Source organism: Vigna angularis, chromosome 7 (genome assembly GCF_016808095.1).
Source record: "Vigna angularis cultivar LongXiaoDou No.4 chromosome 7, ASM1680809v1, whole genome shotgun sequence".
Taxonomy (NCBI): Eukaryota; Viridiplantae; Streptophyta; class Magnoliopsida; order Fabales; family Fabaceae; genus Vigna; species Vigna angularis.
The window spans coordinates 10323435-10339483 of NC_068976.1; the positions used below are offsets into that span (position 1 = coordinate 10323435).

The 16049-nt window shown below is 38.0% G+C and overlaps 1 protein-coding gene across 2 annotated transcripts in view; it reads left to right on the plus strand.

The window, feature by feature from the left end:
- The window catches only part of LOC108337981 (protein TIC236, chloroplastic), a 62646-nt gene that overhangs the window by 30272 nt on the left and 16325 nt on the right, over positions 1 to 16049 (plus strand). For both annotated transcript variants that reach the window (XM_052880585.1, XM_052880584.1), the window contains exons 9-11: positions 7178 to 7335; positions 8100 to 8619; positions 15813 to 15983. In XM_052880585.1, the coding sequence (XP_052736545.1) occupies positions 7178 to 7335; positions 8100 to 8619; positions 15813 to 15983 (849 nt within the window). The remainder of the gene's footprint in view (positions 1 to 7177; positions 7336 to 8099; positions 8620 to 15812; positions 15984 to 16049) is intronic.

Below are 16049 nucleotides of genomic sequence, written 5' to 3' on the forward strand. Positions count from 1 at the left end.
GCATTGCAACACGGTGGGGCATCCTCCATTCAAGTGCTAGAGAAGGCCTGACGCTAAATGCACCAAGTGCAATCAACTTGGGCATGAAGCTATCATATGCAAAAACCAAACTCAGCAGGGGGAAGAAGATGCTCAAATTGCAAATGAAGAGGAGGAAGATCAACTTTTTGTTGCAACCTGTTTTTCAACCAATGCTTCAAGCGAATCTTGGCTAATTGATAGTGGTTGTACTAACCACATGACTTTTGACAAGGCACTCTTTACAGATATGAGGCCAACTGATGTCACCAAAGTCAGAATAGGCAATGGTGTATATCTCAGTCAAAGGAAAGGGGACAATTGCAATTACAAGCAGCGCAGGCACAAAATTTATTCTAGATGTTCTTTTTGTTCCTGAAATTGACCAGAATTTGTTAAGTGTTGGTCAACTGATTGAAAGAGGATTTAAAGTTGTTTTTGAAGACAAAAATTGCCTGATTAAAGATGCAGCTGGTCAAGATATGTTCAAGGTAAAAATGAAAGGGAAAAGCTTTTCTCTAAATCCATTAGAGGAGGAGCAAGCTGTTTTCTCACTCAGAAAATTTGGTAGAAATCTGGCACACGAGGCTTGGACATTACCATCATAAAGGGCTGCTGCAGTTGAGTGAAAAAAGGTTGGCAGTTGATGTTCCTGAGCCTGAGGATCGAATTTCTAATTGCAGAGCTTGTCAATTTGGCAAGCAAAATCGAAAAGCTTTTCTAAAGGTAACATGGAGAGCATCAAGGAAGCTTCAATTAATTCACACTGATGTTGCAGGTCCTCAAAGAACACCTTCATTAAAAGGTAATCTTTATTATATTATATTTGTTGATGACTTCGCCAGGATGTGTTGGATTGTTTTCTTCAAGTACAAATCAGAGGTAGCTCAAATTTTTTGGAAATTCAAAGTCAAGGTTGAGAATGAAACTGGTCTCAAAATTCAAAACTTGAGGTCAGACAATGGCAAGGAGTACACATCTGAAAAGTTTAATCAATTTTGTGAAGATTCTGGCATTGAACATCAACTTACTGCTCCTTATACCCCACAACAAAATGGGGTTAGTTTGAGGAGAAATAGATATATTTTGGAGATGACAAGATGCATGCTCTATGAGAAGAATCTACCAAAAACATTTTGGGCAGAGGCTGCAGGTACAGCTGTTTTTCTTCAAAATAGACTTCCCACAAAGGCGTTGAAGGATCAAACACCATTTGAGGTCTGGTATGGTTACAAACCATCTCTGAAATTTCTTAAGATATTTGGTTGTTTGTGCTTCACTCATGTTCCACAGCGCAAGCGAGATAAGCTTGATAAAAGAGCAGTAGCAGGAATTTTTATAGGCTACAACACAGTTAGCAAAGCCTATAAAATCTTTCAACCGCAAACTGGAAAAATGGTTATTAGCAGGGATGTTCACTTTATGGAAGATGAAGAATGGAATTCAGATGATACAAAGAAGATAGATCTAGCCTCTACAAATGTGAACTTCAAGTTTTCAGCTTCAGATACATAACAAAATGAAGATGAAAGCTGGCAAAATGAATTGGTAGATGATGCTCCTGTAAGATGTACTAGATCACTCTCGGATATTTATGAGAGGTGCAACGTTGCTGTTTGTGAACCTGCAGCTTTTGGAGCAGCAGAGAAAGATCAAAATTGGATGGCTGCAATGAAGGAGGAGCTGTCTATGATTGAGAAGAACAAAACATGGGAGCTTGTTGACAAACGCCAACGTAAAAAGGTAATTGGGGTAAAATGGGTATTTAGAACCAAGTTAAATGCTGATGGTTCAATCAATAAGCATAAAGCAAGGCGTGTAGTTAAGGGGTATGCACAAATTTTTGGTGTTGATTATTCTGACACATTTGCACCAGTTGCCAGACTTGATACAATCAGGTTACTTCTTGCTATTTCTGCACAACTTGGCTGGAAAGTGCATCAAATGGATGTCAAATCAGCATTTCTTAATGGAATCCTTGAAGAAGAAATTTATGTTGAGCAACCCAAAGGTTTCGTTGTGAAAGGCAAAGAAGACAAAGTCTATCATTTACACAAAGCTTTGTATGGCCTAAAACAGGCCCCAAGAGCTTGGTATAGTCGAATAGATGATTATTTGCTTGGCCTTGGCTTTGAAAGAAGGCTTTCAGAATCTACGCTCTATGTTAAACACAATAGCAATGAGATGCTTGTTGTTTCTCTTTATGTGGATGACCTTTTAATTACTGGGAGCAGTGCAAAATTTATTGATGAGTTTAAACTAGATATGATGCAGGCTTTTGAAATGACTGATCTTGGTCTGATGACTTATTTCCTTGGGATGGAGATCAATCAAGAAAAGGACCAGGTTTTCATTTGTCAAAAGAAATATGCAAAAGAAATTCTAAAAAAATTCAGAATGGAGGATTGCAAAGTGACAAATACTCCTATGAATCAAAAGGAGAAGTTGTGCAAAGAAGATGGTACCGATAAAGTTGATGAAGGGTATTTTAGAAGTTTGATTGGTTGTTTGATGTATCTTACAGCAACTCGTCCTGACATTTTGAATGCTGTGAATATTGTGTCTAGATTTATGCATTGTGCAAGTGAACTTCATCTCAAGGCTGCAAAGAGAGTGATTCGATATGTCAAAGGAACAAGTGGTTTTGGTGTTAAATTTACAAGGAGCAAGGAGTTCAAGCTGGTTGGTTTCTCTGACAGTGATTGGGGAGGTTCTGTTGATGATATGAGGAGCACTTCAGGTCACTGTTTTACTATTGGATCTGCTGTTTTTTCGTGGAACTCAAAAAAACAAGAAACAGTGGCTCAATCCATTGCTGAGGCTGAGTTTATTGCTGCAACAGCTGCAGTTAATCAAGCTTTGTGGCTGAGGAAGATTTTAATTGATCTTAATCTAGAGCAGAAGGAAAGTACAGAGATTTTTGTAGACAATCAAGCTGCAATTGCTATCTCTCATAATCCTGTGTTTCATGGAAAGACTAAACATTTTAACATCAAGTTATTCTTTCTAAGGGAAGTACAGAAACATGGAGATGTGATTCTTATTTACTTCAAAACAGAAGATCAAGTTGCAGATATCCTTACTAAACCATTGCCTACTTTCAAGTTTGAATTTTTAAGGTCAAGACTTGGTGTTTGCAACTCCTAAAGCAAGGAGGAGTGTTAAGAAAATGCTTTAGGAGTTTTTATTTTTAAATTTAATTGAGTCAAAGTTTGTTCCTTATATTTAGGATTTAGTTATTTTTAATTATGGGCTGAAGTGGTGGATTAAAATTAGGATAAAAGTGTTAGTGGGTAGTTACTTTTTTATGTTTAAATACTGTAACGTTTCCATCATTTCACAATGAATAATACTGAAGTATTTTGTTTCAAGCATGCTAGTGTGTTGCTTTTTTAAAAATGACATCTATCTTAGCGAGATTTGTTGGTTGTTGAGTATATTATTCTACCCATTACGAGGACATAGAATTGAATATATTTGTAACAAGTTTAGTACATACAATATATCTCACAATTTAGGGTAGAATAATCGATATATTAAATTATGTTGAGAATACAATTCATATATACAAGGCTAGAAAGTTATTTTAGGAAGTATAATAATAGCTCCTAAACAACCAGATCCCTATGATTTAGGGATATTTCCATCATACACTATAATTGTAATATGCTAAATAAGGAAACAATACAACTAATAAAACACAAATTCTAATAGAAATAATACTACTAACAAAACAAATTCTAACACTCCTCCTTAAGCTGGTAAATAAGTATTTTCCATTCCCAGCTTGGAAACAATCCTCTCGAAGTTGTTGTTGTTCAACCCTTTTGTTAGAATATATGCAAGGTTGTCTTGTGAGGAGATATATGGAGTGCAGATCAAACCACTGTCTAATTTTTATTTGATAAAATGTTTGTCAACCTCAATATGTTTGGTTCTATCATGCTGCATTGGATTATGAGCTATGCTAATAGACGATTTGTTATCACAATAAAATCTTATTGGTTCATCCGATTTTATTCTGAAGACTTCCAAGATGATCTTCAGCCAGAGTAGTTCACATATCCCTTGTGCCATTACTTTGAACTCTACTTCAGCACTGGATTTGGCTACCACACTTTGTTTTTTACTCTTCCAAGTCATAAGATTTCCTCCAAGGAAAGTGTAATATCCTGTAGTTAACCTGCTATCCACAATTGACCCTGCAGAGTCTGCATCTGTATATGCTTCTAGACTTACATTCCCATTTCGTTCGAACAAAATTCCATGCCTGGGATCCCTTTCAAATATTGCACAACTTTTAGTGTAGCTTGTAAGTGAATCTTTTTCGGTTGGTGCATGAACAGGCTAACTAGACTCACAACGAATGCAACATCAGGTCTAGTGAGATAAATATATCAGTCAACCAACTAGCCTTTGATACATTTCCTTGTTAACTGTAGTATCTTCTTCTGCGTTTCCTAGTTGCAGGTTTGAATCAATTGGTGTACGTGCAAGCTTGCATGTTGTCTTACCAGTCTCTTTCAACAAATCAGTGATGTATTCCTGTTGAGATATGAATATTCCCTTTTTAGAATGGGCCACTTCAATTCCCAAAAAATACACCAATTTTCCCAGGGTCTTAATTTCAACTTCTTTAGCTAGATGTTGGCCTAACAGTTGTTGCTCCTCCTCATCATCACCTGTCACTATAATATTATCCGCATAAACCAATAACATTGTTACTCCCCTTGATTTAGAGTGTTTAATTATCAGAGTGTGGTCTCCTTGACTTTGTTTAAAGCTAGACCTATCATAACTTTATTAAACCTTCCAAACCACGCTTATGGTGAATCTTTCAGCCCATAAAATGTCTTTTTTTAGCTTGCAAACAGTGTTGGCAGCTTTTCTTTCTCCATATCTAAGGGGCAATTCCATGTAAATCTCCTCTTCAATTTCTCCATGGAGGAAGGCATTTTTAACATCAAATTGTTGCAAGTTCCAACCATAATTAGTCGGTAGGGAGATTAAAGGATCAGGAGTAGTTACCTCATGTAATGTTGGGTTGGATTTTTGGACATGGACAAATTCCATAATGGCCTTTGTCTTCCTTGTATAAACCAGTTTTTTTCCCAAATTTTAAGTGTTATGGATGGGCTTATTTGTACTTCTACTTGACCTGTTATAGTCATCAGAGAGTCATCTGCAATGGATATTTTCTTGTTGCTAGGGCAAAGGGTGTAAGAAGAGAAATGTTTAGGTAGGGGTGTCATGTGGTCGGTAGCCCTAGAATCCAATATGGGTTATAGTTTTTATATGAGGTAGTAAGTTCAAAAGAAAAAAGAAACTCACCAAAAGTACCTGAATGTGCTTGAGAACAACTACCTATTGACTTATCCAACTTATTGAGGAATGATCTCATCTTCTCTACTTCATCCTGGTTAAGTTGAATCACTCCTCCTTTGTTTTCTTCACTGGTTACAACTCCTATGTGTGCTTGTCCTCCCTTTCTGGTGTTGTCTCCTTGGTTTTCCCCACTTCTTGTCTCGGTTTTGGGACCCCAATCTCTACGAGGTGGCTTTCCATGCAGCTTCCAATATTTATCACGAGTGTGGCGAGGCTTGTTACACAAGGTACACCACACTCCATAACCTTTCTTCTCCATATTGGCTACTCCCTCCTTTTTCTGGTCTACCATCATGGCTGATTCGAAAGCTACCATGGCTGAATTTTCCATGGTTGGGGTTTCTAGTATTATTCCCCTTCTGCTTTCTTCACTTCTGACCATAGCTACTACTTCATTAATTCCTGGAATTTTTTCTTTTCCAAGGATATGGACTCTCACTTGATCAAAATCAGAGTTAAGCCCTACCAAGAAATCATAGACTCTATCTTGCTCAATATACTCTTTGAGCATTGTTGAATCATCTGAGCACTTGGCTTTTATGACCCTATAATGGTCTAACTCCATCCATAGTGATTTGAGTTGATTGGCGTACTCTGTAACAGTCTTGTTTCCTTGTTTTGCAGCCACAATCTTTACCTTCACATCATATATTTGAGCAACATCTTTAGCTTTGGAGTATGTCTGCTCCATGACATTCCAATCTCCTTTGCAGAATTAAGAAACATGCAAGGATCAATGATTTCTGGGATCATTGAGTTCCGTAGCCATTCCATGATCATAGAGTCCTCTTCATACCATTTTGTAAATTTGGGATCTTCTTCTCTGGGTGCATCTTCAGTCAAGTGGTTAGCTTTCCCTATACCTTTCAAAGTTCTGCAAACAAGTTGGGCCCATGTCAAGTAATTATTCCCATTCAATCGGTTGGCAGTATTAAGGTTCTACAGTTATTCCTGAGTGTTATGTGACTCAGTATTCACCACTTTAGCAATTGGGTCTACCATGTCCATTGCAGTACAACGACCATAATGTAATGAGTATGTATTTGATTTTTGCAACATCACTGCAAATCATAGTAGCAATGAAGGTTGGCTATCTTAAAAAAAAAACTATTGACAACAATGAAGGCTGCCACCTAGGGTTTTGGTTTGCATAGTCAGAGGCAGCTCACAATTTAGGGTAGAATAATTGATATATTAAATTATGCTGAGAATACAATTCATATATACAAGGCTAGAAAACAATTTTAGGAAGTATAATAATAGCACCCAGACAACCAGATCTCTATGATTCAGGGATATTCCCATCATACACAATAATTGTAATCTGCTAAATAAGGAAACAACACAACTGATAAAACACAGATTCTGACAGAAATAATTCAGCTAATAAAACAGATTCTAACAATTTATATGCAGCAACTTGAGAGGGAGTGTTAGATGTGATAGGCTTAGGCCCATCTCTTTGTATTTTTCTATTTATAAATGGATAACCCTATGTGCTCTATACACATTCAGCCTGTGTTGTTTTCTCTTTTATTTCAACTGTTACAATGTTAGATTTTCCTAATTTCTTTAAAATACACCATATATACAGATTGATGAAATATTCAAAAGTATCAAATATCGGATAAGTGAGGCAAATGAAAGTATTGTTATTTCATTATACTAATATGGAAATTAGGTTTTTTTATTTGGTTAAAAGCTAGTGTGTAGATATCTGGTCTCTAGAATTTCTATAACCTACTTCTACTAATCTGTAATCTTTTGTTCTCAGGGTGAGGAGGATGAGACAGCGATAGACGTCAATTTTTCTGGAAGTTTGGCCTTTGATAACATCGTGCTCCGTTATATACCAAGTTATTATCATCAGATGCCACTTAAATTAGGAGTGTTAAATGGTGAAACAAAACTTTCAGGATCCCTTTTACGACCGTAAGATGAACCATTCCAGTTTTTTAGTAATTCGTTTCATCAGCTAAAATTTGGCATTATTGTTGCTTGTGATGATAACTGATATCATCTTCTTGGGAGGTTGCACGTTGCACATTGGGAAATCTTAGCCTTTAAAACAAACCTCTAAAGCCTTAGGTATAGTAATGATAGGACCAAAATGTATGCAATACCTGAGGCAAGTGATTTTTGTCTGTTTGGGGAGCATCTGTAGTATTTGTGATGGTATACCGTGGATTGTCTTCAAAGAAGGTGGCATTTCTGATGATATAGAACCTATGTAGTTTCCCGAGGGTATTGAGGCATGGTTTCTGCATTTGTTGGTTTTTTTCTCTCTCACCACACATTATTATTGATAATGGTAACTATGGAGGAAGACCAAGAAATGACCCTATACGAATTAGGAGGCATAGTCAATTAGATTGTCATAGTCTTGATTTGTAGGAAATTTTACATGATAGTATATTCCTATCTGGTGATTTGTGATCTATCATTAATTATTTTATTTTGTTTGTCTGCATTGTTTTCTCTCTGATGCAGTTGCACGAGTTTGTTATACTTGATAATTTTTATATGCTACATAATGTTTCAATTATGCTTGTTATTTAGTTTTGCTATTCTCACCAAATTCTATCACTGATTTTCTGCTTTCCTCAATGGGCTAGCATTCACCATTAATAACACTTGGTGCCAATTCTGTTATTCTTACACAATTTCTCTTAAATTTTAAAAAAATAATAATGCAGAAGGTTTGATATAAAGTGGACTGCACCTACAGCTGAAGGGTCTTTCAGTGATGCTCGAGGAGACATCATAATCTCACATGATTTTATTACTGTGAATTCTGCTTCAGCTGCATTTGATCTGTATACGCGAGTTCAAACATCTTATCCTGATGATTTTCATCATAAGAAAGAGTTCAATATTCCAAGAGCCATCCCATTTACAATTGATGGAGTTGAGTTGGATTTACGTATGCGTGGGTTTGAATTCTTCAGCTTGGTTTCTGCATACACTATGGATACCCCAAGGCCTTTGCATTTGAAAGTGGCTGGAAGAATAAAGTTTCAGGGAAAGGTTTTAAAACCAATTGGCAATATTACAGAACAAAATCTTGAGATGACAAGGCAGAATGTACAAATGTTAGATAAAGGAATTGTAGATAGTCTTGTTGGCGAGGTTTCAATCTCTGGTCTCAAACTGAATCAACTTATGCTTGCCCCTCAGTTGTCTGGGTTGTTGAGAGTTTCTCCCAAGTGTATTAAGGTGATGCATAAAATTCTCTCTTCCAAAAATGGTTTTAATTGTGAGCTATTGTGGATTTATTGAAGTTTATTCTCACTGCTCAGCCATATTGGATCACATTGTTATCATTGTTCATGGACATGGTTTCTAGTGAAGATGTTTGAATTTAATGTTTGAAAATCACAAAAAAAGAATTCTTAGTAAAATATTTCTTGTTCAATGATAATTAATCACTCAATTGGTAGTTGTTTTCAAAGAATTGATTTTGAACAATCACTTATTTACATAATTGACCTCCTGAACAGGTTTATTTGTTTATTTCATGAAATCCTTTTCCTAATTTCCACTATACTATTATCGTATGACATCTTTTAATGTTGTCATGTTTGTGTTAAGCACCTGATAGCTGGCATTTCTTTGTAGCCAGGGTCAAACTGTTAAAATTCATTGTGTTAGACTAGTTTATATTATCTTCTGAGCAAAAGCTGTTTTGTGTTGTATCTATCTGTCACCTAGAATTGTAGGGGTAAACTGTTACCCTCCAAATCCTATGATAAACTCTATTATGTTTTTCTCTCTTTCCTTAAGCCACTGATCCTTATATATACATATGTATGTAAATATATATCTATTTCCACACAAACACACATAGATAGATCTGAGAAAACTATCGACATGTACAGAGTAGGATCTGAGAAAACATCAGCACCATGTTTGGACTGTTTATTATTGGAAACAATTGGAGAAGATATAGCACGAGCTTCAACCATGTGAGTTTTGTGAAGTAAATCACGTATGTACTTGGTTTGAGTCATAGGAACAGAATTATCATGTAAATATTTGATCTCAAGATCAAGAAAATAGTCTAATTGACCAAGCTGCTTCAGAGAGAAAGTAGAATGAAGATTTTCAGTAACACTCTGAATTAGACTAGGAGAACTGCTAGTTATGATAATATCATCAACATAAACTAGAAAAAAAATAACCTCAGTTTCCTTTTTATATATGAACAAAGAAGTATCAAAAGTACTAGTAAGAAACCCAAGCTCATGAAGAGTAGTCTGCAGACGAGTAAACCACTGTCTTGGGGCTTGTTTCAGCCCATGAAGTGTCTTGTTCAACTTCCAAACAAGTGACTTATCAGATACCTCAAATCCAAGAGGTTGCTGCATATATACAGTCTAATCCAGAAAACCATTTAAAAAAGCATTATTAACATCAAGTTAAAACACTTTCCACCCATGAGAAATAACAACAGTAAGAACAACTCTAATTGTAACTGGTTTCACCACTGGAGAAAAGGTTTTATGAAAGTCAAAACCTTGAATTTGAGGAAAGCTTTTAGCGACAAGACAAGCTTTACATTTATTGATTGAGCCATCAACATTTTCCTTGATTCTAAACACCCCTTTACTACCAATAGCTTTTTTGTTAGAAGGTAAAGAAACCAGATCCCAAGTCTTTTGATTGATTAAGGCCTCATACTCTTGCTGCATTGTAGCCTGCCTGTTTTTATCTCAAGAACTTGTTTAACACTAGTATGTTCAGAATGAGATGACGATAGAGATGGATGAATTGTGTTGAAGGATGCCAGAATTGGACCGATTTTGCATTGGATGATAGTTCAGAACAGGTGTAGAAGGAGAATCTGACACAGAAGATGATGAAACACCTGGACTAGAACCAGAAGGGGAAACATTTGGTGTTGAATCACTGTCACATGACATGGAAGTGCTAGGTACTGAATTTTCAGGCTGTTGAGGTGGTGAAAACTTTGAATTTAATGTGAAGTAATGACTAAGATCTTTAATAGAATTTGGTGATTTAGGAAATAAATCAGAATAAGGAAACCGATGCTCATCAAATGAAACATCCTTTGAAATAAATATTTGACCACTAGAAGATAAGCATTTATAACTTTTATGTGTCAATGTTTACATTCAATAACTCCATTTTGATGATGAGTATGAAGACAAATTAGTCTATGAACAATGCCATGATGACCTAAAAAGTTTGTAAAAGGACGTTATTCACCACCCCAATCAGACTGAACATTTTTAATTTTCGAATTCACTTGCATCTCAACCATGTTCTTAAAATTTTGAAAAACAGTTAAGGTTTCGACTTTAGTTTTTGTTGGCAAAATCCAAGTATATCTAGAAAAGGCATCAACAAAAGAAACGCAATACTTGTATCCTGCATGAGAAGTAATGTGTGCAGGGCCCCACATATCAGTAAAATTGAGTTCTAGTGGAGAATACTCAGAATTAGATTCATGAAAGGGCAGTCTATGTGATTTTCCAGCACAACAGGATTTACATAAACCAGAGTCAATTGTGTTGTACGCTGGAATATTACAATGTTTGAAGACAATATTCACAATATGATTACTGGGATGATGTTAGGGATGGAGAGTTTACGAGTGAAGGAATAAAGCATTAAATGCCTAGCTGCCTTAGCAGTTAGGAAGAGCGGGGTTATTGGTTGTATAAATAGCAAATAATCAATTGTAGTGGGGGCGGGTGGGGGGGGGGGGAATTGTTTTGATTGTAGTCTAACAGGGTTTGTCATCCTGAGGAGGGAGGTTAGGCTCTCTAGAGGGAGGTTATGTTCCCACCCAAACCCAGTCCTTGTAAAGAGATTCGTTTACGGTGAATAATAGCAAAAACTCATTCTTTCATTTCTGTTTCTATCTTTTGAGTATTTTCTTGTTAGGTTCCAAACCCAGGAACCTAACAATTGGTCCGAACTGCCGGATCTGTTTCGGAGGGAAGAAGAGCTAGCGAGGAGAAACGGGAACGAGAAACTGCCGGATTGGAGTGGGGGTGAAGGATCCAAAAGTAATCAAAAAATTACCGAATCATCAAGGGAGAACTGCCAGATTCAAAGTGGGGTGTGCCAGTTCGAGAAACTGCCGTATCGAGATGCTGCCGGAATCGTGTGCGGGTGAAGGAAATTGCGGTTGATAGAATGAAGACGCAGACAGGGGAGCTACGACCAGATTATGCAGCAATACGCCAAGATTTGCAAGAAATAATGAGGATGATGGGGGCGCGGGCTCACAACAATGACGAACAATCAGGTGGAAGTCAGGCTTCCGTAAACGGGAACCAGCGATAGGCTTCCGTCAAAGGGAACTAGCGACGGTGCGAGGAGGATATTGGAGGGAGAGTGGGTGGCGATCATGGTGGGACCCAAACCCACAATCACGGTGGCGATCACCAGGAGGTGCAGAATCAATGGCGGAAAAGGGTTGAATTAACCGCTTTCGAAGGGCTGGACCCGTTAAACTGGATCAATAGGGCGGAGAGGGTTTTCGAGCTTCAAGGAGTAGCGGAGGAGGAGAAAGTGCGGTTCACGGACATAAGCATGGAGGGCAACGCGGGCTACTGGTTCAGAGCCTGGAAGGATAAAGCTAAGAATTGTTCGTGGGATGGGTTGAAGGAAGCCCTGGTGACAAGGTTTGGAACCTATGTTGAGCATTTGGCGGCATCGAAACAGACGGGGACGGTGGCGATGCGGATTGCAAAGGATGTTGAAGAATTTCAGGGAGGCGAAAAGGTCGGGAACGGGAGAGGGATTGAAGACCAGTCGTCTTGGGGACGACCGAGCGAAGAAGTGACACGGTCCGAGACCTATTGCTATAACACATGTCGATTGAAAGTTACCGAGCGGTTAGAGGCCGATCGCCATAATCCAGGACGACCGTTCGGTCCATGCCATCAGTGGCCAGGAAAGAGTCGAGGGACGGTTATTTTGGGGGAGGATGAAGAGGTGGAGACTGAGGAAGCTGAGACCGAAGTAGACCGGAAGCAGATGGAGATGTCCGTTTTCTCAGCTGGAGGCCTCACTCAGCCAAAAATGATGAAGCCGAACGGTTTGATAGGGGGCCGAACGAGTATGGTTTTGACCGATAGTGGAGCCAGCCACAATTTCATAGGCAAGGGACTGGTCGGGGATCGGGGTTTACCCATGGAGGATACCCAACCGTACCATGTGAGCTTGGGGGATGAGCAGAGGAAGAAAACCAACACCGACCGAACGGTTGAAGTTAGCAGAAAGGAATCGAACGGTAGATCGAGTGTTGCCGAGCGGTCCGAGGTCGAATGCAATATCCCAGGTGAGGTTGCCGAACGGTCCGAGACAGAATTAGACCTAAAGCAGACGGAGTTGTCCACTCTCTCGGCTGGAGGCCCTATTCAGCCAAAAGCAATGAAGCTGCACGGGTCGACAGGGGACCGAACGATTTTGACCAGTATAGGACGAAACCGATCGGTATTGACCAATATAGGACGAAACCGATCGGTATTGACTAGTAGAGGTCAAACCCGAACGATATTGAGGGTGATAGGAAAGAAAGAGGAAGAATGGAAGATAGTGGGGGAGGAGTTGCCACCACCCAAGCCTCCTGATCAAGCCGAACGGTAACGGGGGACAACCGAACGGTATCAACAGGATAGACCGAGCGGTTGCAATAACAGACCGAGCGGTTAATGGGTAGCGATAACAGACCGAGCGGTTAAGGGGTAGAGATAACAGACCGAGCGGCCGAACGGTATCAGCATGAGAGACCGAGTGGACAAGTTTCCCGTTTCCAACCTTGAGGACAAGGTTGTTCAGCAGCGAGGTGTAATGTTAGGGATGGAGAGTTTACGAGTGAAGGAATAAAACATTAAATGCCTAACTGCCTTAGCAGTTAGGAAGAGCGGGGTTATTGGTTGTATAAATAGCAAATAATCAATTGTAGTGGGGGGAATTGTTTTGATTGTAGTCTAACAGGGTTTGTCATCCTGAGGAGGGAGGTTAGGCTCTCTAGAGGGAGGTTATGCTCCCAAACCCAATCCTTGTAAAGAGATTCGTTTACGGTGAATAATAGCAAAAACTCATTCTTTCATTTCTGTTTCTATCTTTTGAGTGTTTTCTTGTTAGGTTCCAAACCCAGGAACCTAACAGATGACCTAATCTTTTTTCCACCAATCAAACCTATTAGTGTCAGAAATAGACTTATTAACCGTGTTTATTACAAAGGAAACTGGAGCCGAATGAGGAGTGGACACAAAAGTGGACTGCAGCTGAGATGGTTGATTGAAAAGATGAGCATTGGTGAAAGAATACAATCCATTAGCTCCAACAACTCCATTGCAAACTGACTGACACTTAACAAGTTTTTAGTAATAGAAGGAACATGCAGCAAATGCTATAATTGAAACAAGACTCTGGAATCATAAGGTGATAGAAAAGAAGATGAACCAACACAAGAGATACTCAAACTTGCACCATTTCCAATGAAAACATGATTTGGTCTTTCAAACTGTTGGAGTTGTTTAATGTTTAGAGGTTCACTTGTGACATGAAAACTGCCACCAAAATTTTAGTATCCAAGAAGTATTGGCATTACTTGGTGTTTCAGACTTCATGATCATTGCACTAGGTTGACCAGTGGTATTAGATTTGTTGTTTGGATTCAGCCAAGTATTTGAAGTCTTATAAGAGCCAGCTGAGTAAGGAATTAATTGTTGTGTGGCTGGATCAGTGAAACACAGATTATGTGGCTGAAATGAGACATCAGACCGGAAGTAACAAAATTAGCTGTATGACCCAATTTGCCTGGCAAATTGGGCACTGAAAATTAGTGAACTTGCCACCACGTCCTCTAAAAGAACCACCGCCACCACTAGGGGATCCTTGAAACCTCCGCTTGGAGTAACACCTCTAGAGGAAGAGCCTTGAATATAATTCAATGAAGGTTGAACCATGGTTTGAGACTCTTGCACATAACAAGTAATGTTTCATGACCATACAATAAAGCTTCAATCTCATCAATAGAAGGTGTGTGTTTCTTACTTTCAGTTACAGACACAACATGAGCATAATCTGATGGCAATCCTTCCATAATAGCATGTACATGTTCTTCATGTTGGACAAGAACTCCAACTGCAACAAGCTCATCCACATAATTCTTGAATTTCAGTAAGTAGTCTTCCATGGATTTGGAATCAAGTTTGACAGCTCTCATAGAAAGCTCGAAGCTTTCTAGCAGGAGAGTTAGTTTGAAGACTAAAATATTCATGGATCTTCTCCCAAACATCATAGGAATGAGTAATCAAGAACACGATATAAAACTGATTTGAAAAATAATGACTTATTTATTGATATCAATCGCACCAATTACATTCTAGTTGGAAATAAGACTGATTTATTATTCTCTCAATCATGAAAAATACATTCTCATATCCTCTATTTGTAATAATCTAATTCTCCTAAAAAGAGAAATAGGAAAACTAGGAAAACAAAATAAAATAAAAGATTATATATCTATTTCCTCTAATTAGAAAGATTCTAAAGATATTTTCTCTAATTACAACAATTCTTACCATCTCTATTTGTAATAGCCAAAACTTTTAGAAAAAGTAATAAATATATGCTGAAATAAATAAGAAGTTTCTAAATATAATTTTTCCTAATTACTATGGAGATATTTAGAATATCTTTTATGCCAATAATCTGCACTGGACAACACATGGGAAGACAGCTTCTAATTTTTTGTGGGCCGTTCATCCCATTATGACATTGCTTGAGTACTGAGTTTATTCATCCACTTGTGGATCTTGTTATATGACCATCACTCCTTTGTACAATATATATAGTTCAATCCAAAACCAGTAGAATAGACCCCCTCTACCAGGATATATTATAACTAACTATTCATTTTAGTTTTTTTACGTGAGACAGGCTTCTTTATGTTGTCAGTCATTTTGCTGTGCTTTTATCTGACGGTTCCTGTTGGAAATCCTTAGATAACATCAATTTATATATAAGTGGGTACAAACCTCATTTTGCAAGCTGATTTTGTGAGGTTGAGTTAGGCTTAAAGTTCACTTCTTAACATGGTATTAAAGTCATTATTAGAGTCTATCCTAGTGAGATTTGTTATTTTTTGGGCATATTGTTCCACCCGCTATCAGACCTATATTGGATCACCCATTAATGTTTAATCTCACGTTCAAGATGTGTGTACCTGAGCGTGAGGGAGTGTGTTGAAAGTCTCACATTGATTAGAGATAAGATTAATTTATAGTATATAAGTGCAAACCTTATTTTACAAACCGATTTTATGGGATTGAGTTAGACTTAAAGTTTATTTAACAGATTCAGATTATCTAGCTCTATTTAATATATAGTGGTTGTAACAGTCAATTATTTGTGAAATACAGTTGGATGCATCTGGTAGACCAGATGAAAGTCTTGCAGTGGAGTTTGTTGGGCCGCTACAGCCCAGTAGTGAAGATGGTCTGCAAAGTGGGAAATTATTGTCCATTTCCCTTCAGAAAGGGCAATTGAGGGCTAACATTTGTTTTCAACCATTTCATTCTGCCAACTTGGAGGTAACTAAATTTAAATTTCAGGACCGCTGTTTGATTCTAGATCTGTTTGTTTGTCTGCTTGAAAGA